Consider the following 26,386-nt stretch of genomic DNA (forward strand, 5'->3'; position numbering starts at 1 on the left):
TCTTAACAAAAGTGTGTCAGCCACACCTGACTTATCACCTCCAATCAGAGCAAAAAAGAAAGGTGGGCAGGGAGTGTCTCCACATTTCATTTTGATTAGATTTGGGGCATTCCAGAGAGAGGGATTGCGCATCTGACCTCCATGTGCCCATCCTGTCCATGAAGCATCTACCTTAGTCACTCACTAGTCTACTTAAACTTAACCTCAGCCCACTCTGATTTGTGACCTTGGGCCTTTTTTAAATGGTGATCAGATTCATTATCCCCTTTGTGTTATTGCAAGGTAACTGCAGTCCAGCCCAGAGTTTTATTGCCAAAAATGATCAGTGTTTGAATGGTGAAATTGTTGTGGACATATTTGTGAGTCCCAATGCATTTACAAAGTTTTCAGGCTCTTATGTCCCAGGCCAGAGAATTAGGCCAGAGACACATGATTAGAAATAGAAATGAGAATACTTTATGAAAAAAGGGAAGTGGCTGGTGAACTGAGAGTAAAGCCCGGAAGCACTGGGCCACAAGGCCACAAGGCCACAAGGCCACAAATGACACTTCGTAGAATATTTATGTAACTTCACCCTCCCCATGTTTATATATCCTGGGTTTCTCTTGAGCATAATCTATTTGTAAAGAATGGCTTCTAGTCTTTTCTTGGCCAGTTGGCTTATTTTATATTCTATTTTTGATGTTTCTCTCTCTAGCTCCTACACTCTTGCCGTGAAATGAAGTTCCCAAGGCAGAAGCTGGTAGTAGAGGTAGTTGAACAAACGGTCCAACTGAGAATGACTAAAGATTAGTGATTTGCATCTCTAGCTTTTATTTATAGTTTATATCCAGGTTATCATTTAATGCAAAGGATATGACAGTTTTCTTCCTTATTTTTAAATATTTATTTATGTATTATATATCATCAATAACTATATATTGCATAATTACATATGTGTCTGAGTGTACACATATGTATTTGTGCAGATCTACACACATGTTCAAAGACCAGAAGAACTCATCATGTGTCCTCCCCATTCACTCTTCTCCTATTCCTTTGACTAAGCTTCTCCTTGAACCTGGAGCTTATGCTTTCTCAGCTTGGCTGGGAGTCAGCAAGGCCCAGCAGTCCTGTTCTTTCCCACTTCAGAACTGAAGCTTCAAGCTTGTGTCAGACACTTGGCTTGTTACAAGAATATTGGGACACAAACACCATTTCTCACAATTGTTCAGTAAGTACTCTTAACCTTAACCTCTTCACCTTCTTTCCAATCTGCAACATTATAGTTTTCCAGAATCTTCCATGGGGTGTTTAATTTGAGTCACTAGTAGGTAGTAAATTGATTTTCAGCTAGTGAGATGTTCAAGAAAAAATGCACTTACAAATCCAAAACTGTGCCAAAAGTTTGGCAAGGATAAAACAACTGCCCGTACTTGGGAATTATAGATAAACTCTATCAGAGGTCATTTCAGCCATAACTCACAATTCACAAAGCCAACACAAATTGACAAATAAATAAGACCTGAAAAGAGGGTAGATTTCCAACATAGAGATGGGCCAAAGAGCCACACTAGTGGAAAGTTCCATCAGCTGTCTTTCACTGTTAAAGTTTAAGTAGTCCTAAAGGTGTATAAACTCAACTAAACTCAAAGTGCTAGCTGGGTCAGCAGGGTCAACACTGTGCAGCTTCCAGGAAACAAACCTGGTGCAGAGATTGGTGGAGATGATTTTAATTCATGTCTGGGCTCTACCATTATACACCTTATGGAAGGGCAGTCCCCTTTCTCAAAATGGAAGGTTTCTGTGCTTGGAAAAGTTCTTTCTATAAGCATAGATTCTTTGAGGGAGTCACTGAGTAGAGCATTGCTCTATACCTTTCTTTGGAAGTTTCATTCAGGCTTGACCTCTTATATCCCTGTTAAGACACTCTTTTTAATTTACATAAAAATATTGTAAATTTTCAGGTATAAAATATGTTTGTCCCTAAGACATCTATAGTTTCATCTTATAAGATTGATTTTGTTCTTTGATGATTTTAAACATGTAGATAATGCATTCTAATTGCTCTCTTCTTCACCCTTTTTTATCTCTCTTCCATTCCTGTCAAGTCCTATCTCTTCCCTACTTTCCTCTTATCTAGATTCATGACTTTTAGTTGTGTTTTGAAACCCATTTAGTTTAGTCAGGGCCATGTGTGACCATTAACTTGGAAATATCCTTTGGAGCAAGGTAGGATCATAGTGGGTATAAAATTTGAGACAATGCCTCCTCCCTCCCTCAATCTACTGGTAGCATATAGTTCATCAGTGAGAGGTGGGGTCTAGGGCCCATCCTCCATCTGTGCCTGGCTGCTGATGGGTCTATTCTTTGGCAAACTCAGTGCAGGCATCTGCAGCTGCTATGAGTTCAGAACTGCCATGTCTGTGTCTTACACAAAAACCTTCACAGCTCTTCTATTTTCTGACCCTTATGCTCTTTCCCACTCCTCTGTTTTGTACTATTTCCTGAGCCATGGAGGAGACAGTAAAAGTGTCCTGTTTATGGCTGAACAATCTTCCCTATTCTCAGGATCTGGTGCAGTTGTGGGTCTCAACATTATTCACTGTAAGCAGAGGTTATTTTGATTAAGCATAAAAGTAGCATTTGTTTGTGGATATACATGCAAATAATTTAGAAGTTAGATTGATGTTATATCAATTTAGCTAAACATCAATATTCAGTTTTCCCTTATGGACTCTCACTTCCGTGGCCATGACTTTCTGATCAGGTTTACAGTAGCAGGAGTGAATTCATTGCTGCTGTGTAGACCTCAAATCTAATCAGAAAGTGGTTACCACCGTAACAGTAGCGCCTCTGATGCACAAGTGGACACATACAACCTTGTAGATTGGTCTCATATTTCCTGAAGTCCACAGATGTTTAAGACTGCTGATGACTTCCCCACCCCCACCTCCAACAGCATACATAGCAGGGAGGAAGCTTCCAGCTCACTTCTAGCTAGATTTCTCTGTGTCATGCAAATAACGTGTTATTGCACTAACTTTGCATGTGAAAAAACTGTGATAGGTGAAGGGAGGAGGAAATACCACTGAATGCGTCTCCCTCCACCTTGAGTTTAGGCTGCTACAGAGAACTGGGCAGAGGAAGGAAGGTGGACTTAACAGAGCATTGCTTATCTTGCATTATAGAGTTCAACAAGGTTAATCTTTCCTGGTAAAGCATTCTTACTGTATGAATTCACTCTTATTTTATCTCTGTGCTTTTTAATCTTTTCTGTCCCAAATGGGTACTGTTTAAGTATAAAGGTAAAAAATGGGTTCACAGTAATCTATTCTTTACAAATGTCTCTCAGAAGTCTCAGTTCTACCAGCTTCTGGTCTCAGCTTAATAAGTTATGATTGTTAGTTATTTGGTGGCACTCTTACCCTGCAAGGAAATGTCACGAAACACGACAGAATCCACTAACAAGAGTTTTATTAAGATAAGAGAGAGAGCCGGGCGGCGGTGGTGCACGCCTTTAATCCCAGCACTCGGGAAGCAGAGCCAGGCGGATCTCTGTGAGTTCGAGGCCAGCCTGGGCTACCAAGTGAGTTCCAGGAGAGGCGCAAAGCTACACAGAGAAACCTTGTCTCGAAAAACCAAAAAAAAAAAAAAAAAAAAAGATAAGAGAGAGAGAGAGACAGACGTGACAGGCCTGTGAAAAAGACACGTACATAAAGGAGGGAAGCCGGGAATATGGCGCCAGCTTATAAAGGCTGGGTCACGCATGCATACACAGGCTCATGTGGCTACTCCACTCATGTGCGTAGATCACATGGTTGCACTGCGTGCTTTATGCAACAGTGCAAAGCCACAGGGTCCTGGTCACGCGAGACGTTTTGACCCAGGAATGGCTATTTTGACCTCGAACTGGCTATTTTGACCCGGAACTGGCTAGCTGGAAGTGTCTAGGTCCACCAGGCATAACCAACCGTGGGGGCATGTTGTGAATCTATCAATGATACTTCTCGAATATGCTGCAATCTGCCTGAAGTGCTGTTAACCAATGAACCTATACTGCATGTTGGGTGCAGAATGTTCTAGAAATGTCAGCAGCAGGGGTGGAACCATAGCATCACCAGTAGAAGCACAATGTCTTTTCAGAGACGTCCACTCAGATCAATCTCAAGAATTATGGCTTTGATGAGGAAAGATTTTCAGAATGAGCAAATATGAGGCATAGTAGGAGACTTATTAAAACTAGAAAGATGACACTCTGGGAAGATGACACACTAATAACATAGGCATGGGATTCTCAAAGGAAAGAGATGCTTCCATATCTTTATATGTCCACATAGAGAATTTGGGTAGCTCTCAATTTACATTAATTTTATGAAGTGTATTATTTAGATTTATAAATGAGATGAAATACTAAAAAGAGTCCTCAAGGTTTTAAGTCATTTTGATTTTAAGAAAGTAGTTTATTTATTTATTTATTTATTTTTGACATCTACAATTGAGAGTTCTACAGGAAAATATACTTGTCTCATTAAGCAATTTGGGCTTTATCAATGGTACAAGGAGTTTCATGATTCTGTCTTCAGGAAAGACAAACCAGATGGGTTTTCTTATCCTGAGTTGTAAACACATAAGCTCATGTCAGTGTCCACAGTGTCTCAGAGCAGCAACATCTTATGAACTGATGTTTGTGTATAGAAGACCAGTGCCAATGCATTTGATTCATGCTGAAGCCCCATCACACAGACTTAAATGGTACCCAGTCCTCCCTCTCAGAAGTCCTTCAACAAGAGCTGCTGTCATGACATCCCACCCATCAATCAGGGGGAAATCACTATAATTGTGCTATTACTACGAGATCTCTGTTTTGATGAGCCCCTCTGCCACAGTTGAAAGCTTTTAGTTGGATGGATTTCAGTCAGCATTTGACACACTTCAGTTGTGATGGCAGAATGACCTGAATATATTTGGAAGGAGAAGCCTGCTCAGAACTTGTACCCACTCTCATTGGTTTCCTCTGCTTTTAATTGTGTGGCCCCTGGACCAGCACCTTGCTAAGCTACTGCATATAATTCTCTCACTCCATCATCTCCAGTGAAGTCAGCCACCCTAATTCTCTATTAGAGTTCTGTGTTAACCAAGCATTCTCCTGAGAAAACACTTCAGCATGAAGAGGGATGAGAGAAGGAATAGCCAGCCAGTTGGTTGTCAGTCCCTGCTGAGGGCACCTAAAATACTGTTTCTTAAGTTTTCTATGCCCTCTTCTGCTAATCTGCATATATCATTGGACTGAGAGATAGTTCACCTCATAATATGTGCCTGCTATGAAAGTGAGGGGGTCTGCATTCTACACTGTCACTCACATAAAAAGCTGGGTGCAGTATCATGTGCTTGCACTGCCAGTGCTGAGAGGTGAGGATAGGAGAATGTCTGGGGCTAATTGGCCAACCAGTCTAGCTGAATTAGTAACTCTCAAGTCTCAATGAGTGACTCTGCTCAAAAAAAAAAAAAAAAAAAAGGAGAGTATCACTTCCAAGGTGATACTTTATGGAAACATTCAAACATACATGCACACACTCATGCACACACGTGTGCACACATACACACATGTACTCATGTACACACACATGCATACTCACATTATTATCAGCCATATTGATTGATTATTGAATTCTTTCCTGCAATGTGTCAGGAATTTGGGATGGAACCCTAATGGTCCTTCTTTATATGCAGTATCACCCAAGAAAAATGCCTTTTAAGATGTAAATGCTTGCCGGGCGGTGGTGGCGCACGCCTTTAATCCCAGCACTCTGGAGGCAGAGGCAGGAGGATCTCTGTGAGTTCAAGGTCAGCCTGGGCTACCAAGAGAGTTCCAGGAAAGGCGCAAAGCGACACAGAGAAACCCTGTCTCAAAAAACCAAAAAAAAAAAAAAAAAAAAAAGATGTAAATGCTTAATTAGATTTCTCATTGCCACAATAAGAAAGATTCAGATGTAACTCCTGCTACAAAGAAAAGATGTGACAAAGATGTGAGTGTTTAGTCTCCAAGAATGGGGGAACCTGTGAGAATACTAGAACCATCTGCTCCAACATCCTAGGTTACAATCAAGAAAACTCATATAAGAATGGGAAACACAGAAGCATCAGACAGGACCAATACTACATATGATTTCTTCCACCTGAATTAAGACCTGTGTTACCATTCTCCTAATACAGCAGGAAATAATGAAAATACAAAAAAAAATTGTGGGTTTCTCAGTAAATATTCATGACCAGAATCCAGTTCTGTAGTAATGCAGCACTCTCAATTTCTTCTCAAAATTTAAAGCACAATTGCTCTGTATTCACTTTCTAATGGGCCATTGTTTTAGGAGCACATAGGGATTTAGAGGGTGCCTGCCAAGATTTCCTTGTCCTGTGTCCTAGCATAAATCATTGGACCAGGGACACAGAGAAACAGAAGAAAGACAGTTTAGTAAGAAAGGAAAAGCCACTGCTTAGAATGGGTGTGGACATTACCAGAGAAGAAGGAACCTCAGTTGAGGAAATGCCTATATTAGATTGGCCAGTTGACAAGTCTGTGGGAGTATTTTCTTGATTGATGATTTGTATGGGAGGGCTCAGTCCACTGCAGGTGGTGTCATCCCTAGGCAGGCAGGTGGTCTTTGGTCCTTTAAGAAAGCAGGCTTAGCAAGCTATGGGTTGCACATCTGTAAGCAGCTTTCCTTAAGGGGTTCTGCCTCTGTTCCTGTCTCTAGGCTCCTGTCTTGTGATTCTGCCCTGACTTACTGAGTGATGGACTGTGATCCACATATGTATATAAGTCAAGTTTCTGTATGGAAAATATGCGCTCCAAAGCTCTGGGCCAAGCATCATTAACACTGCACCCATTTTCTGACATTTCTAGTGCAATTTTTCTTTTTTACAAGTAACCCAGGTTGAGAAAGTTTTTTAATCTTTTTCTATCATCTGGCTTCTTTATATGGTAACCCTGATCTCTCTCCTTCCTCCCTCCTTCTCTCTCTCTCTCTCTCTCTCTCTCTCTCTCTCTCTCTCTCTCTCTCTCTCTCTTTCTGTCTCCATATACTTACTTTCTGTCACACTATTATATCCTTATACATTTGTTGAAAAGTAGCAAACAATTTTTCTAGATTTTTGTTAGAAGTATGGAAATGTCTACAGATAAAATACACCATTTGTAAGCCACCATGGAAATCAGGACTCATGAGGCTGTGGGTTCTTACAAAGAGCTCATGTGTGAATGAAGAAGAGGGATCACAGGGAAATTAGGAGAGAACACAGGATGGTGGCTGTGAAATATGGAGAGGTGACCTGTGGTAGAGGAATCAGGCCCCAAGTGCATTTATGAGTCAGGTTGTCATAGAAACAATAGCAAGTGATAAGATGACTGAGTTAAAAGCTTCATTTGCTGTTAGGGTGTCTTCACACTCTAGAAGGGACGATGTAACACACAAACAAGGCAGATGATAGTCCTTTAGCAGTTAGGAATCCTGTGTTCTTTCCTGATTGAAGTTTACTCAGTGTATCAGCAAAGGGTTACAGGAGCCAGCTTCTGCTACTCACTCAAGTGTACTGGCAAATGTTGTGAAAATAAGTTTAATATTTCTTTTCCCCCATTGCTATTTATACTAGTCAGCTTTCTTTCTCTATAGAACCAAGTCGGACACACACACACACACACACACACACACACACACACACACACACACATACAAGTGTAGACTTGCTAGAATCAGAGCCTATGCTATGACAAGGTTGACTCAGGTACCTTTATTCAAGAGGCCAATTAAACAAAAAGTATTAGTTAAAAGCAGAGAATGGAGATCTATTCCATGTGACCATGTTAGCATGAGGAGTAAAGAGGTCCAGTGTGCCCCTCAAATCCATCTGTGGGATCTTAATAAGAGGTCTAGATTTAAAAACAGGCAAGCATCATTCATAGCTAAGCATATCTGCCCATCCTCAGGGTTTGAGCTGCAGTATCTCCTGCAAGGTGGTCAGAAAACTTATCATAACTGTAAAAAATCTCTTTCAGAGAGACAAGCTCCCACTCTGGCTGAAATTAACCTTCAGCTTTTTCTTTCTCCCATCCTGCAATTCCTCAAGGAGTTTCAGTTTCTTTGAGTCCATTATTTAAATAGTTCAGTAGCCAAAGAGAGGGGTATAAATTTCTCTTTTTTTCCCACTTTCCCACCAGGATAGTCACATACACACAAGACAGACTGATGTTGAAGTTGTTTATAATGAGTTTGCCCACTGGATTACGTTGTCTGGGGACTATTATGATCTGGTATTTCTTATCTGGACATGCCCCCCAATATGATATAAGCAAATGAATAAAGAAAATCTGTGATGTACCCAAGTCTGAAGTTTGAAAGTTGGAGAAACTGGCAAGCTGGGCTGGTAGTATAAGTCCCAGCTGACAGCTACAAAAGAGAAGAAGAGATACCCCAGATCAAGCAGGAAACTAGGTAGAAGGGAGTTATGAATGCATCTTTCCCATGCTTTGTACCATAGTGGAACACTAAATGGATTAGACAGTATTCAGCCACACCAGGAAGAGACACCATCATTCTGCTGTCTGATTCAAATGCCAATCCCCTCTGTATTGAAAGCTTCTGGTAAGAAAAGACCATGGGAATATACAGCAGTGACAACTAGTATTCAGAAGGTCAACCTATCAGAACTAGGAGTTCTGCTAGAGGAAATCATCACACAAGGTGTTAGGGAATTACTGTCTTTTGAATGAATTGGCTGTCTCTTGTTGTAAACTTCTTGTACAATAACAGCTCTGATTCTCCCCATTTACCATACATTTCCATGTTATGTGTACATATAATCTCATGATTGCATCTCAGTTTTGTGGGCACACCTCTCCTTATACATTTGGGGTAATTGGATAACTTTCCCCAGCTGTGTTTATTTTTCATTAACATAAATCTGCCCAGAGCCATTCTCTGGACAAAAGTATTTCAGCAAAGGTATCTTTTCCAAGGACAAAACTGCACATAGATAAACATCAGCTCCTCTCACCCACAGATAGAAAAAAGAACCACTAACAATTAAATCCTCAACTCCTTACCTTCACCCTAAGTTATTTATACAAGACGTTAACTTAAGAGATTTACAGTTCACATTCCTGGGATGATGTTTTTAGCTACTTGCTAGTTACTGAGTCAAGGTAGTTACTTCCCACTGACCCAAGGAGATTGCCTTCAAGGCCAGGCAGGCATAGGTGCCAAGCTTCTTTCTTGTACAAATTAAGTTTGAATTCCTCCTCAGCCAGGGGCTATTCCTAGATTCCCTAATTGATCTTAGCCTTTAGTTGACCCTACCAGAGAACTCCCCTTTAGTCACTCCCATTTTGGGTTGTAATTGGAAGCTGACAATTATTGCTTTATGTATGGATCCTTATCACCTCTCTCTGAGACCTTGAAAACTTCAAGCCTCGCATTGCTTTTCCAAAGAATTACTGCATGTGTATATATACTGGTTCCTTCACAGCAGGGTAATGGATTTAGAAGAACAAAGATGAGGACAAAGATGGAAAGAACTAGGTAGAGAGAAGAGAACAACAGAAGGGACTGAGAAGAGCTAAGTATGAGCACAGAAAAGAAACTGTAGATAGAACTGACTTAGCAGAATAAAGTGAATGGACTAAAGAACTCAGTGTGCTTAGATTCATTTGATATCCCTCAGATTAGAATCTTCAGCTGGTTGTTAGACTCTTCCACGGACCCTGGGAAAAAACAATAAAGGATGGACCTATTGTTGTTTTCATTACCTCTGAACATGTCATGTGGAACCAGAAATAACATTTAATCTGTACATCATTGATCCATGTAGGCTTTCTGAGTCTTTGACACTTTAACAAGACACTTTCATGTACAGAGTTCCTGCTTGAGTACTGCTCTATTAAATTTGTTTTGTTTTGTTTTCATGTGTGTAGTTAACCTCCTTAGGTTGGAGTTTTTCTTCTAGTACCTTTTTGTAGCGATAGATTGATGAACAGATATTATTTAATTTTGACTTTGTCATGAAATATCTTGTATTTTTCATCTATTTAGCCTTTAAATTTAATTTTTTTCTTGGTATGGTAGTATCAGCTTCCATTTGTGGTCTCTTAGAATCTGAAAGTCATCTGTCTAGGCCTTTCTGGCTTTCAGAGTTTCTGTTGAGGAGTTTGGTAAAATTTTAATAAGTTCTGCCTTTATATGTTACTTAACAGTTTTCCCTTGCAGCTTTTAATATTCTTCCTTTATGCTTTATGCTTAGTGTTTTGATTATTATGTGGCACATTAATTTTCTTTCCTGGTGTTCTTGAACTGTTTCCTTTGGTGTTTTTGAACTGTTACAGGCAAGATATGCTTTAGGTTAGGAAAATTTTCTTCTATAATTTTGTTAAATATATTTTCTGGCCGGGCGGTGGTGGCACACGCCTTTAATCCCAGCACTCGAGAGGCAGAGCCAGGCGGATCTCTGTGAGTTCGAGGCCAGCCTGGACTACCAAGTGAGTTCCAGGAAAGGCGCAAAGCTACACAGAGAAACCCTGTCTCGAAAAACCAAAAAAAAAAAAAAAAAAATATTTTCTGGATTTTTGAGCTGGAATTTCTTTTTCTATTTCTATTATTCATAAGTTTTTGTCTTTATATAGTGCCCGGGATTTCCAGGATATTTTGTGTTAGGAATTTTTTAGATTTAACATTTTCTTTGACCAATTAGTGTATTTCTTCTAATGTATCTTCAAGACATGAAATTTTTTATTTTCTCTTCCATCTTTTGCATTCTGTTGGTGATGCTTGTATCTGTAGTTGTCGTTTGCTTACTTTGATTTTCGAACCTTGATTTTCCTTTTCTAGAATTCCCGCAGTATGAATTTTCTTTATTGCTTCTATTTCGATTTTCAGGTCTTGAACAGTTTCCTTCATCTGTTTTTTCTTTCTTTCTTTCTTTCTTTCTTTCTTTCTTTCTTTCTTTCTTTCTCTCTCTTTCTTTCTTTCTTTTTCTTGGCTTTCTTGGTATTCTGTAAGGGATCTATTGATTTCTTCAATTTTTTTGTTTGTCTTTTCCTCAATTATTTCTATTTCTTCTCTTTTTCCCCCTTCCTTCCTTCCTTCCTTTCTTTCTTTCTTTCTTTCTTTCTTTCTTTCTTTCTTTCTTTCTTTCTTTTTCAAGACAGAGTTTCTCTGTGTAACAGAGCCCTAGCTGTCTTGGAACTCTCTTTGTAGACCAGGAAGGCCTCACATTCACATAGATTCAACTGCCTTTGCCTCAGGAGTGCTGGGACTAAAGGCATGTGCTACCATGTCTGGCTTTCCTGAATTTCCTTAAAGGATTGTTTAATTTCCCTTTTAAGGACCTCTATTATCTTCATGAAATTAGTTTTAAGGTTGTTGTCTTGTTTTTCAGCTGCTTAGACATATTCAGGTCTTGCTATCATAGGATACCTATGCTCTGGTGGTACCATATTGTCCTAGCTGTTGTTGATTGTGTTCTTTAACTGGAATTTAGGCATCTGAGTTTGGGATGATTATAGGTCTGGGTGCTGGTTTCTGAGTTTGTCTTTGTTGGATGGATGTTTTATTCCTGGGTTTCTGTTTTCCATTTGGATTTCTGATCGTTGTGGTCTAAATTTCTGGAAGCTAACAAGTACTATGGTCTAGTAGGGAGTCTCTGTCCAAGCTGAGGTCTAAACTTCTGGGGGATAGCTTGGCTTTTGATGCAGAAGGGGGTCTCTGACCAAGTTGGGGGGTGAGATGTGATGATGAGGATGGAAGTGGGGATTGGGGACAATGAATGAGGGGAGAAGGTCTGCTTGTGTAATCTATTTGGTTAAACTGACTACCCGCTTGTTCTGGGATTACAGGTGCACACTGCACACCTGTATCCATCTGCTTGTTCTGGGATTACAGGTGCACACTGCACACCTGTATCCACCTGCTTGTTCTGGGATTACAGGTGCACACTGCACACCTGTATCCACCTGCTTGTTCTGGGATTGCAGGTGCACTCTGCACATCTGTATCCACTTGCTTGTTCTGGGATTGCAAGTACACACTGCACATATGGATTTTCATTTGGATTCTGAGGACTTGAACTCAAGTTGGTATCCTTGCATAGCAAGTGCCTTACCCACTGAATCCAAGGCCTGGGGATGTCTTTCCTGGAAAGTGCTACTGTGGGTTAGACTTCTGGCTTCCTGATCTGCACTAAGTATCTCATGCTGATACTTGGACCCTGGGTGGAAATTAATTTCAGACAGCTGCTCCAGATAGTCTGCTCCCCTGAGGAGCCCTCCTTGGTTTCCACAAATACTGTTGGCTTGGGTAGAAGGTTCAGAGAAATTGAGCCCTATCATGCAAAAGCTGCTGTTCAATGGCTTTGGAAGGACGCCTCTGCAGGGGATGTGATGTGTGGCGCTTTGGGATGACATTAGCAGAGGGGCACTCATTTCTGGGGAGATTAGTTTTCAGAGTCTAAAGGAGATGTGTAGTGCAAATGAAGGTATGACATGTTTGGATGTAGAGTTTGTTATCCAAACACAAAATGGCTCTCACAAAAAACACTTTTCCACTGTTCAAACAGTAGTCCAGCCTTTTCTTCTCTATTCCTCTACAGAAACAGACAACATGTGGGTTTGAGCACATAAATTCATTCTTCAGTTCATCATAACTTCCTAATTTGAAACTTGTTTTGTTGGTTTGGATGCACAAGGGTCCTTACAAATAATAATCTGCTTACTGCATTCTCTATTTTAGTCAAAACTGGTTCTTTTTGTTGTTGTCTCATGTAGCCCAGGCTGGCCCCAAACTCAATAAGTAGCCCAAGGTGAAGGTGAACTTCTGAACCTTCTGCCTCTACCTCCTGATAACAGACATTACAGTGTACAACACCAGGCCTAGCTTATGTGCTGCTCGGGATTTATTAGGGGTATTGTGTATGCTAGGCAAGCCCTCGGCAAAGTTCACTGCATCCCCAACTAACACACTCCTATAGTTCCCATGTTCAGCCTCTCCTGCAGTTCCTACCCCATGTAACAGCAAATATCCTTACTAAGTCTGAAATGAAGCAAACATCACTTTAGTGTTGGTCTCTGTCCCTGTCTTCTGTCCTTGGCATTTACTATCCCTTCAAGCTTCTTCCATATCTCTGCTGTTCCCCAGTTACTTCATTTTGCTAATTCCCCAAGGTTTTACAATGCATTCTCTGCAGACACTGACAGTCACAGCACATTCCTTCCTCTCCTTGCCCACCTCACTTTCAGGAAAACATCATTTGCTTAGAAAACCTTTTCATCACTTTTTTTTCATGCCATTCTTCCTTGGGAGCCAGGATTAATTTCCCTTTTATCACATTCCTCTTTGTAACAGTATTTCCTATGTGTATTGCTTTCAATGCTATTCCAGAGTTTGTCACATGGTTGACTCACCATACAGCTTTTCTCAGGGTCTTAGTGTAATTATTTTTATGTTTTTTGTTTCCTTAAAAGTGTTGATTCTTTCTCCTCCCTCCCCCTGGAATCTCAGACTGCCTTTACAGATAGATAGCACAGGGATCTTAGGACATGAACAGGAAGCAGTCTTGTGAGTCTGTCTGAGCAAAGATAACATATTTTTCCCTTTAAGATCATGAAGCTGAATGTGGAAAGATCCTGGAATTAAGGTCAGCGCTGTGTGGTTGTTTATACCGACTGTCAGATTGTGGAATAAGAAATGGCTTTTATATGTTTGCTTTTTTATTATTTTTCAGGGCAATGTCACTTTTTCCTGCTCAGAACCACAGATAGTCCCCGTCACATTTGTCAACTCCAGAAGCAGTTATTTGCTGCTGCCCGGCACCCCCCAGATTGATGGACTGTCAGTGAGTTTCCAGTTTCGAACATGGAACAGCGATGGTCTGCTTCTGTCCACTGAGCTCTCTGAAGGCTCAGGGACCCTGATGCTCATGCTGGAGGGTGGGACTCTGAGGCTCCTGATTAAGAAAGAGGCAGGACATGGAACTGAAATCCTTACAGGTACAGTCATTGCAGACTTCCATTTAATCCCCCCTCCTTTCCCTTCTTTATCTGTCTTATTTTCTTCCTATTTTCCTCCTCTCCTACCCTTCCTTTCCCTTCCTGCTTCACCTTCCACCTCTCCTCCTCACTTTTCTTTTCTTTTCTTTATAATGGTTTCTCTTCAACCTAAGTCAACCAAGGTTGAGCTTTTGCCTAAAACACACCAGTTCATATTTAGGGATGAAGAATGGCCTAGTGGTGGCAAGCTGACTATAAATATGAAGGGGGTTTCTTTCCCTCTCATGCATTAATTAGACAAACAGAAACCATCTGAACTAACCACGTGTACTTCCACAAATCTTCAGTTGTTTCTCTGTAGGATCGTCATGAAAGTGGACATGAGATTTCTTATCCAGGAGTATTTAGCACCCTCTATACCATCTGTGGAGTGGTCTGCTTAGTCCTGTGTAGAGATCTCTCATATTGAGTATTATCTTTACCATGGTCACTCCAGGAAAAGGCTGTTTTTCAAACTTTACACATTAGCAAATGGCGGGTTCCAAAATTTCTCCAGAACCACATAATTCAAAATGATAGAGCTGAGAATTTGTTTAGAATTTGTCTGGCTTCCATGTCATATTTCTATAAGATCTTGGGGATTTTCTTTATAGTACCTATGTTCTATTTTATATTAATTAGTGAGCTTTAACAATTGTATTTCCTAAATACATTTTAAAGTTATTAAGTATATCCTGTTATGTGTGGCCTCAGGATATAATGAAACTTTTCTAAATGGTCATAAATTGGCTGAGGTTTGGGAAACACAGTCTTCTGTGTGTGTGTGTGTGTGTGTGTGTGTGTGTGTGTGTGTGTGTGTGTGTGCATGCGCCTCTGTTGGCCTCTGTGTATGTGCCCTCAAGCATGCTTGTGTGTGTGCAGATATGAGTGCATGTGTGCATATGTAGTAGACAGTAGAGGTCAGTGTTGAGTATTGTCTGTCAGCCTTTATTTATGCCATCTACCTTCCTTCCTTCCTTTCTTTTTTCTTCCTCCCTTCCTCCCTCCCTCCCTCCCTTCCTCCTCCCCTCCCTCTTTCCTTCCCTTCCTCCCTCCTTCCCTTCCCTTCCCTTCTCTTCCTTTTCCTTCCTTCCTTCCTTCCTTCCTTCCTTCCTTCCTTCCTTCCTTCCTTCCTTTCCTTACTTATGTTTTTGAAACTGGGGTTTTCACTGGCCTGTAACTTGCCAAGTATACCAGGCTGAATGTTTGGTAAGATCCAGAAATCCCCCTGTCTCTGACTCCCAAGAGCTGGAGTTATAAATACTCATCAGCACATGGTGGCTTTTTAAATGTAATTTCTGTGAATCTGAACTCAGGTCCTCAAGCTTGTGTATAACAATCACTTTATTGACTGGGCCATCTTCTTATTCTTGTGTGGATGATTCTCAATCTCAATCTGTTTTTTTTTAATAATAAAATAAAATATAATAAGATAGAACAAAAACTAACAAATCAGAATAGGATAAAGCAAACAAATAGAAGAAAAAGAGCCCAAGAAGAGATACAAAAACCAGATAGAGATGCACAGACCCACTTATTCACATACTCAGGAATCCCATAAGAACATTAAACTGGAAGACATAATATATATGCAAAAGACATGCCGAGTAAAAAGAGTATATACAAGTGTGTGTATGTCTATATATACAGATTAAAAATTTAAAGCATTGACATGAGATTGTAAGATAAAGAATCTCCAAAGATGTCCTTGAGCTCCTTTTCTGATGGCCACCTTCTGTTGGGCATGCTGTCTACCCTTAAGAGTAGTCTGTTCCCCCAGGGAGTCTCCCTTGATTATCAACTGGGGACAGCTTCTGAGTCAGGGATGGATGGGGTCATGTGTCCACATTTCCTTTCAGCTCTAGGACTCCATCTGCTGCAGACCCATGCAGGTCCTGGGCATGCTGCCTCAGTCTCTGTGAGTTTATATGTGCATCCATCCTGTTGAATTAGAGGGCCTTGTTTCTTCGGTGTCCTCCATCCCTTCTGGATCTTACACTCTTTCTGTTTCCTCTTCCTTTTCTTTTCTTTTTTTTTTTTAATTTTTATTTTGCAATACAATTCAGTTCTACATATCAGCCACGGATTCCCTTGTTCTCCCCCCTCCCGCCCCCCTCACCTTCCCCCCAGCCTGCCCCCAATTCCCATCTCTTCCAGGGCAAAGCCTTCCCCACAGACTGAGATCAACCTGGTAGACTCAGTCCAGGTAGGTCCAGTCCCCTCCTCCCAGGCTGAGCCAAGCAACCCTGCATAGGCCCCAGGTTTCAAACAGCCAACTCATGCAATGAGCACAGGACCCGGTCCCACTGCCTGGATACCTCCCAAACAGATCAGGCTAATCAACTGTCTCACCCACTCAGAGGGCCTGATCCAGTTGGTGACCCCTCAGCCATTGGTTCATAGTTCATGTGTTTGGCTATTTGTCTCTGTGCTTTATCCAACCTTGGTCTCAACAATTCTCGCTCATATTAACCCTCCTCATTCTCACTAATTGGACTCCCAGAGATCCACCTGGGGCCTAGTCATGGATCTCTGCATCCAGATCCCTCAGTAGTTGGATGAGGTTTCTAGCATGACAATTAGGGTGTTTGGCCATCCCATCACCAGAGTAGGTCAGTTCGGACTGTCTCTCGACCATTGTCAGCAGTCTGTTGTGGGGGTATCTTTGTGGATTTCTGTGGGCCTCTCTAGCACTTTGCTTCTTCCTATTCTCATGTGGTCTTCATTTACCATGTTCTCCCTCTCTGTTGTTGATCCAGCTGGGATCTCCCGCTCCCCCAAGCTCTCTTTCCCTCGACCCTCGCCCTTCACTCCCCCCACTCATGTCCAGGCTGTTCATGTAGATCTCATTCCATTTCTCTGTCATTGGGCGATCCCTGTGTCTTTCTTGGGGTCCTGTTTTCCAGGTAGTCTCCCTGGTGATGTGAGTAGCAGTCCAGTCATCCTTGTTCCACATCTAGTATCCTGCTATGAGTGAGTACATACCATGTTTGTCTTTCTGAGTCTGGGTTACCTCACTCAGGATGATTTTTTCTAGATCCATCTATTTGTCTGCAAACCTCATGATGTCATTGTTTTTCTCTGCAGGCAATTCTGTTTTTCAGTACTCCAGATCTTCCATCTGGATTTCTCTTATTTTTTTTAAAGTGTGTGTGTGTGTGTGTGTGTGTGTGTGTGTGTGTGTGTGTGTGTGTCTGTGTGTCTGTGTGTGTGTTGCATGTTGTGTATATCTCACTTGTGTAGAAATGTGCACACTGAAGTCAAAAGCTGCCTCTCTAACCTCTAAGCTGAATTTCCTAAACATGGAAGAATATAACCTTTTCCCACATTCTCTATTGACTTATGGGTATCTCCTGGTCATCAAGTAGCATCAAGTAACATGTTTTTCTTAGATGGCAAGTACTGAATGAGGTTGGACCATATGACAAGGTTGGGGCTGAGGCATCTGGATCAGTCAACAGACCCTGTGAGAAATCTGAACATAAATAATCCAAGTCAAATCTTCCATTGTAGTGCTGTGGACCATCATCCACCACAAATTTCACTATAATGTATTATTCTCTGTTTAGATGGCAGTTTTTTCCCATTGGTCTGTGAATTTCATTACTCTGATAGACTAGATAAAATCAAGTTAAATATTAAAGATTATAATAATCAGTCTGGTCAGGCCATAGGAAAGCCTCAAGTGTGTATGTATGGTGGGGCAGTGTACACACGAGGTCATTGGAGGTCATTTCATGTCCTGCTCTGTCACTCTCCACCTTATTCTCTTGAAACAGGGTCTCTCACTGCAACTTCAAGACAGAAGAGTTTATTTCAGCTTGTAGTTTGAGGGCACAGTCTTGGTGGCAGGAGCTTGAGGCACCTGACAGGGCACATTGAATCTGCAGTCCAGAAACAGAGAGATGAATGCCTAGCTCACTTTCTTCTTTTTAATCAGTCCAGGACTCCAGCCAGTGGAATGGCACCACCCACACTGACGGTCAGTCTTCCTACCTTAATTAACACAGTGTAGAAACTGTCTCACAGACATGCCCTGAGTTGGTTCTAGAGCCTGTCAAGTTGCCAGTCAATAATAACAATGACAACTCCCCAAATAAAAGCCATAGTCTCTTTGTAACCTAATCTTGGACATGGTAACCTATAATTTCTGCCATATTCCATTCATCATATGCCAAGAAATAAGTCCAGTTCATGCTTAAGTGAACTAATTCTACTTTCAAGGCTTCAAAGATGGCTCAGTCAGAAGAGTGTTTGCATTTGAAGCAGAGGGACCTGCTATTGACCCCAAAACTCCATAAAAAGCTGGCCATGGTGGCGTACAATTGTATTCCCATCCTGGGGTGATTGGGGACAGGTGGATCCCTAGATCTTGCTGGCCAGCTAACTTAGCTGAATCAGCAAGTGCCAGGCCAGTGAGAGACCTTGTCTCAAAGGAGGTAAATTGTGTTCGTTAAGGTGACACCTAAGACTGTCTTCTGATTTTCATGTGTGTGGTCACATATGCATGTGAACCCTTCCCTCACACAAACACACACATGCCCAAATATAAAATTGACTTTCTTAGACTATGACAGCCATTAATGAGAAAAGTGTACCTGAAACACTTAGCATTGAGAAGCTGATTAATACATACCCACTCCCTCCATACTGAGTGAAGGGCCTTATCTCATAGGGTTGTAAAAACTGTGGGTGAATCTACATTCAGAGGAGCTTTCTAATATTTATTAGATTCCTGCTAATGGAGGCGAGTTATTCACTTTGAATAATAATATTTTTCATGTTCACAGTTATAAAATTTAAACCATGATCCTCCTTATTTGGAGAATAAAAAAGGGAGATGGCACTGAGCTATCTCTCACTAATTGGTAAGATGGCACAGAGATTTGTAGGCCTTGGTTCACAAATGCAGTCTCACTATGGTACAGGCCCTGGTGGTGGGTCTTCTAAAGAACTCAGGAATGCTTCTACTTACTATTAAGCACATATTAGTCCATTTACACACACTTTGGGCTGAGAGAGGCTGGTAAGAGTTTCTGGGTTACCCAGCTATAAAGGAGAAAAAGGAGTTGTATCATTTCATACACGTGTCCCAAGTTCTGGAACAAATGGAAGGAAGCCAAATGTGTAACTTAGCAGGTGAAGCTTGTGTTAGAGGCTAGCCTATAATTCTATCCCCAAGAGCATTTTTCTACACTTTACAAAATTTGAATCTCTTAATGTGTCTTTCAAATGGACTAAGAATTTATTTGTTCTCACATTTTTCTACTTGGAAAGGGTGAGAGGACTAAAAGAGCCAAAGTGAGCATTATAGATTTTTCTTGCCTTAAAGTTCTAAACAAACTTACTTTGAAAATAAATGTTCCTTTTGAGAGCTTACTGGCTTCATGAGAGAGTAAAATACACATAAATGGCAATTACATCAGTAACCTGTGTGTGTGTGTGTAAACATATTTGTGTGTATGTATATGTGCATGCCTGTATGTTCAGGGTTTACATGTGCCTTTACACATCTACAGAGGTCAGAGAGGAATACAGGGCACCTGCTTTGTCACTCTGCTTTATTCCTTTAAGGCAGGATCTCTCATTAAACCTGGAATTAAGCTGCTAGCCACCATGACCCAGGATCCTCCTGTCTCCACCTTCCATAGAGTTGGGATTACAGAGGCTTTTGATGTACAGGAGGTTTCACATTAGGTCCTCATGATGCTCAGACTTCTTATCTAATGAGCCTTCATTTAAGAAAGCTTTAAGAGCCAATAAGTCTCCCCTTGACACACAATGTGCCTTGTACTGCAGAATGTGACACTATTTATTAATAGCTCAGGGTATCCAGAGCTACCTGTGACTAAGTCAGGGTTTCTTGTATCTGTCTCAGAAGGAAATTGATTCTTGTGGGAAGGACAGCACAGAGCTATCTGCTACCTTTCTATTTACATTTTTTCCTACAAGGGCACTGCAGTTCCAAGATATTTGGGGTCCTTTGCCCTGAAAGTGAGAGAAAGGCTTGTCAAGTAAATACAATCCCTGCATAGGAGGAATCTGAACTCTATTGTGTAGGGGGATGGAATTTGAGGAAGAGTATAATGCCCACCTTGTATTTTTTTCTTCGTCTCTTTTCTTGAAAGAGCCATACGTGTGAGTATTAAGAGAGATACAGGACCCCATTTCTCTGTCAAGGAGTTGATGTTAGATCCAGTGAGTATTGTGCAGGCCCTGTTGATCACACTAGACCTTATCACTGAGATCCATAATGAACAAATCTCATCAAACTTCGTGATAGGGTAATTTTAATACTTGCACATCTTGAAGAAATATTTATGAATTAGATGGTGAGCTCAAGGAACCAAAGTGGCATTCACCAAGACCTTTCATTTAGATTGCAATATATCATTTTTGATGACTTCCCTGAAAATACTGGACAGGTTTGTGTAGATGTAACCATCTACAGGTTTGGCCTATTTGTTTCTTCTCTAAGAAATTGTAGAAAGAACTACAAGGAGTTGTAAGGATCAGACCGTGCTCTCTCTGGGTCAATTCCCTGCCTGTCACTGTGATAAAATACTGAAAGATAAGAAACATAGGGAGGAATGCTTCTTTTGCCTCCGTTTCAGGTTGCAGTCTCTCATGGTGGAGAAGGCGTAGCAGTGAGGGCTTGATGGTGATAGTCACATTGTATCCACTGTCAGGAAGCAGATGATGCTTGCTTGTGGTTAGCTCACGGTTTGAGATTCCCAACCTAAGGAATGATGCCACCCACAGTGGGACAATCTTCCCACCTGATTAAGGTAACCCCCATAGGCATACACAAAGGCTAATCTAAGATGTCTCTCACAGATGTGCCTGGAAGCTTGCCTCTGAAATGATTCTAGGTCCTATCAAGTTGACAGTTAATCCCAAGCACTTGTCCTTGACAAAAGAAGACAGTGAAATCAAACAGAAACAGGACATATTTAGACTTGAATTACCAAGATTCATTGTTTTGACTGTCAGTCCCTTAAATAACATGTATAAAGAAGACCTTGATTTATGTGAAAGCTCTATGGACAAACTGTGATGGAATAAGAAGAAACATGCTATTTATAGGATCTAAAGTTGTGTCTTTCTTTCATTCTGTAATTTGGTGAAATTCACACAAGATGGCAAGAAAGTTTCCTTTTTTCTTATAGGCATGTAGTCTACATTAACCGAGTTTGCTATTCAGTGTCATATGTAGATTTGTACATCAATATAGAGTCAGTGAGAATTTTGCACATGACATGTGTTATGTCAGACACCATGTATGTGGTATATGCATGTGGTGTCATGGCTGGACATTAAGTGTCTTCTTCTATTGCCCTCCACCATAGTTTTTTGAGATGAGCGATTTACCATGGAGCTCACTGGGTTGACTAGATTGGCTAGCCAGCGAACCCCCAGGACCCACCTGTCTCCATCCCCAGTGCTGGTGTTATAGGCCTGGGGTTCTAAGCTCAGATTTTACATGTGTTTTGGTGTTCTACATTCAAGTCTTCATGTGTCAATAGCAGGTACTTTCCCCACTAATCAATATGCCATCTTAGATACTTTTTATTCCCAATGATTCTGCAGTGGGATTATCATCTATGAGGGGAAACCCTCTTCCAGGGACGTTGACCCCTACCACAGAGCTCTTTCCATTTCAGGCCTTTGTACCTTTGTCCACATTCTGAGACTCAGAAACAACATAGGCACAGAGAACACACTCATAGCATCACAGTCCAGCAGGAGTCTGGCTGAGTCCACTCAGGACTGGAAAATCTATTTAGGCAAAGCTCCTGTGAGAAAAAGTCACTTGGGCTTCTTACTTGTTGTGTTCCTAACTCACTGTCTTCTACTGCTCCCCACAGACTGCCATGCACTGTGGAGACACAAGGCCATGTGGTCCTGAAGTCTCAGCACATGTTCTCTGTGAGCATGAACATATATCACTACCTTTGCTTTTTCTTCTTTCTTCTCTTCCTTCCTCTCTCCCTCCCTCCTCTAGCCTCCACTTCTCTACCCTTTCTTTCTCTCTTCTATCTTCTCCTTCTCTCCCCCTTTCTCCCCTTTCCTCCTATTCCTTATTTCTTCCCTCCTCTTCCCTCCTTTCTCTCTTCCCTCCCCTATCCTCTTTCTTTCTTTCTTTCTTTCTTTCTTTCTTTCTTTCTTTCTTTCTTTCTTTCTTTCTTTCTTTTTCAAAATGGGACCTTGCTATATAGCCCAGCTATCCTTGAATTCTAAATCTTCTTGCCTAATTCTGAGTACCGGAGTTACAGGGATGAATTGCCATGCTAAGCTTACAATCTATCATTTTAATCTTTTGTGGGTGTGATTCTGTTCTTTGTGTGTTCATGTGGGGACTGCAGGCAGGTGTGTACCACAGTGTATGTGTGGAAGTCAGAGGACTATACTGTGTTTCAGTGCTCACTTTCACCTTGTTTGAGACAGGATCTTCTTATTCTCTGTTGTGTATATAAGGCTAGCTGGCCCATGAGCTTCCAGAAATGTTCTCATTCCCTCCTCCAAATTTGTTATTGGAGTACTGGGAATTCTGATAGTGCTGCCTCATCTAGATTTATGAGACCACTGGGGACCTGAAATCAGGACCTCATCCATGCATGGCACCTATTTGGCCCTATGTACAGACCCATACCACATTTTTAAGTCTATTTTAAAAGCTCTCAAAGAGATGCTTAGAATAGAAGCTGGTATTGTCTAAGTCTGAGTACTAAGAGAACAGGATGATTCATAAAAGTAAGAGAAAGCCCTTGGTTAATTTTATAAATAAGACTTGGGGGAACAGCTTTGAATGTCATATAAAACATTAAATAATAGAAAAGGAAAAATAGCACTGCTGTGATTCCCTTCAAAGACATGAGCACTTCATGGGATTTTTACTTTTCTTATGGGAAAACTCAAGGTGGCAAGAATAGGACAAAAAGGAAGCACAAAACTTCAGCCCTCAAAATAATTTTTTATTGTAGTGCTTTTCTCTCCCCACTGAAGACAGAGTCACACTCAAGAACAAGAGCTCAAGCCTTTTGGCCAGGGCACTGTTGAGTAAAGCTCTGTTTGGCTTGAGGGCCAAGGAAGTCCAGTCCTGTAAACATCTCTGTCCTTTGTCACCAAAGGGAAAGAATATTCTAGGACCATGGCCATTTTGGCTAACCCTCAAAGAGAAAAGTAAGTCAACCCCATCCCTTGATATTTTTAAGAAGGTCATCAAACCAAGAGTTGTTGTTGGAAGATGGGCCAAGATAACCTGATGAGGAGTAGCCAGTGCCAAATCCCTTAAAATAAATATGAAAGCCCTCATCTTCAAAACCCCTGATTATAGCTCAGTCTTATTTTCTTATAGCCCATAGGATATGGTATCAGCTCCTTCAGCTCTTCTGCATTAAGCACAGTTAGAATATGCTCCAGGTTCTAGAAGTCCTCTGCCAAAATAGGCATGCTTACACAGTCAAGCACAGTCAATAGTCTCGTGTGATTTAAAGTGGGTTCTTTAAATTTTGAATCTTAACTATACTCTGGAGAGCTGTGTTGAAGGTCTGGCCCCTGCTGAGAATGTTACTGAGAGATACTAAAACCTCTAAGAACTAAGATTCCATGCTTCTCAAATTCAACATTTTACTGTAACAAATAGAATAAGAAAATGGAACTTTGCAAGTTTCATAACATGGTTCTGTAACGGAGGTATTGTATTTACCAGAGAAGACACATCTATACCTTTTGTTCATCTATCGAGAATTAGGAGACACATATTCAAATATGATTCTGGTAATCTTTTGTTAGTTAGCATTATGGTATTATGAAAATAATGCCTGAGATAAACAGTTTAGACAATGGAAAATCTCTTTTGGCTCATGACATTCAATATTTTAATCCACAGTCACCACACAATAAATGAATGGAGTTGAATTTTAAAAGGAAAAGAACTAGAGGGAATTTTAATAAACATTTGTATTAGAGCAATTGTATGTTGTAGAGTATGTCAAACTTAAGAAGGAGATGTACTCAGTGGAAGCATCAATGAATTACAAGCCACTGAAGCTAAGAGATGAGAGTTGGCCATGGTACAGGATGGAAGTGTTCTTTCTCCCTGGTTAATACTAGTGGCCAGATGGTTTGAGTCTACAGCCTTGCAATTAACAGTGGCTCCCCTAATATTGCCCCCTTTTATGTAAGCCATTGTATCTCGCCTCCATCTGCACATCAAGTAAGCATGATGAGTCTAGGAACCTTATCCTCAGCTTCAATTAAATTATCATTAATGGCTGAGTGTTTTAGCTAAAATCATGTTGATAAGAAAATCCCATTAATGAGGGCAAATAAACACAGCAGAGTGCCATGACTGTCACAGCAAGCTGTCTGATGGAGCACAAAGTTCAAGATTCAGTAGACAGAACTGTGAAGAGACGTTCCACATTACGAGAAATTGAGAAAAGTGGTTACCGGACTTTGGAGATGTCTAGTTTCAAATCTGTTGCTGTGAGAAAACACTCTAACCAAAACAATGTAGGGGCGGAAGGGGTTTATTTTAGCTTATAAATCATATAGTCTGTCTTTGATGGAAATCAACTCAAGAACTCAAACAGGAACCTGAAGGAGAAATTATGGAAGGAGCCTGCTTACCAGCTCACTGTCTGGATTGTGTTAAGGACATATGTGTAGGGAATGGAACCTCCTATAGTAGCCTGGATCCACCTGTGTCAATCAACACACAAGACACTCCCCACAAACATTCATATAAGCCAACCTGTTCACAGCAATCCTTCAACTGAGACCCCTTTTCAGATGACTCCAGACTGTGTCAAGTTGACAGTTAAAGCTATTTAGGATACAAGCCATCAAGCTCAAGCTGGAAATATTTACCAGCCTAGTGGTCTCTGGCATTTCTGTAGCTTTCTCAGGCTTGAGAATTGGAAATAACAAAGTTGAGTTTCTTAGTTCACTTCTGGTTCTCCATGTTTACTTCAGCATGGATCTCAGGGAATTAGATTGTTATCATTATTATTAAAGCAGAATAATCTAGTGGCCACACATGTCGTCACTTCTCTTCCAGTTTCTGAGTTTCCACTTTGGTAATTCCTTTGTATAATTCAGTTTGCTTCTCTTTAATTTAAGATCTAGAAGCCTGTGTTCTGCATAGGTGTCTAGATGGAGGCTGTATAGAAGCTGCATTCTCCATCAGATCCTCTGTATCATTTGATGGTGAGGTATAGAGGCAAAGGCTAGAGAGAAGACACAGAAAGACACATGATGTGAGAGGGAAGGAAATCTTTCTATTTCCTCTCTATAATGAATAGAATCTGACTAGGCAATTAACGAGGAGAAGGGTGCTCCAATCAGAAAAGAGATTTGGGATGAAAACAGCCATTTAAGAGTCCATGAGAACTCATGGATACCTGGAGAGCAAATTTCAGAACAGAACCAGTAGAGAGGAAGCAGGACTGGTTAGGGATGCAGGGCATCTTGGGGGATGGGAACGGTCTCAGACTTGAACGTAACTTTAGCATGCAGTATTAAAACTGAACATTCAGGTCTGTACTAGAAAACCAGCACTGTCACATTCAACCTCAGTTTTTCTGTTAGACACCGATGATGACAACACCAGATGGTTACCCTCTCATACACTGACCAAAGGCTTCCACATCCATGGTGCCTTGAATTGTGAGCCAGGTTTACACAATTAAGAGAGCTTGAGCCTGTCATTTATGGACAATGCAGCGAGAGAACCTGCTGCTGACATTTGGCAGTGGAGTTTCAGCTGCTTGGATGTCCCATCAATCAAGGAGCATTTGGAGAGGGCAGGACGTGGCCGTGGTGGTGCCCAGGGAGACGCAGAAACATGACCCACACTTTGACCCCTAGCTACTTTTCATTGCACTGGGGACAGAAGGCTTACACAGACAAATTGTTAATTAAGTACACAAGGCCATAAATAACGTGACCCAAATGAATGGATCAGACAGTGGATGTTACAAACATTTATAAGGAATTGCTGAGGACCAGTGAATTTAAGAGAAATCTGTTGTCTGGTTTCTTTGTTTGTATGACTTTTTAAATTGTTCGTTAGCCTGTGATGAGGGCTCCATTACAACGTTTGCACACATGCATGTAGGTATTTTTATCATGTCTTCCCCACTGTCCTATTTTGTTCCTCCCACTCCCCCTGGACCAGTTCCTCTTCCGAATGGTCCTCCTATATGCTCATGTCTTCTTTTTATGTGGACCAATAACTTGAATGAGGATTGCTTATAGGAACATGTATGACAGCTAATTCACAGGAGCATGAGAAACTTACCAGTGACTATACTACTGAAAATATAG

General features: G+C 41.0%; 1 protein-coding gene across 3 annotated transcripts in view; it reads left to right on the forward strand.

Annotated features, from left to right (window-relative positions):
- Positions 1-26,386, forward strand: part of LOC131925151 (contactin-associated protein like 5-1-like) — an 898,625-nt gene that overhangs the window by 460,433 nt on the left and 411,806 nt on the right. For all 3 annotated transcript variants that reach the window (XM_059280428.1, XM_059280429.1, XM_059280430.1), the window contains exon 8: positions 13,750-14,014. In XM_059280428.1, the coding sequence (XP_059136411.1) occupies positions 13,750-14,014 (265 nt within the window). The remainder of the gene's footprint in view (positions 1-13,749; positions 14,015-26,386) is intronic.

Source organism: Peromyscus eremicus, chromosome 15 (genome assembly GCF_949786415.1).
Source record: "Peromyscus eremicus chromosome 15, PerEre_H2_v1, whole genome shotgun sequence".
Lineage (NCBI taxonomy): Eukaryota > Metazoa > Chordata > Mammalia > Rodentia > Cricetidae > Peromyscus > Peromyscus eremicus.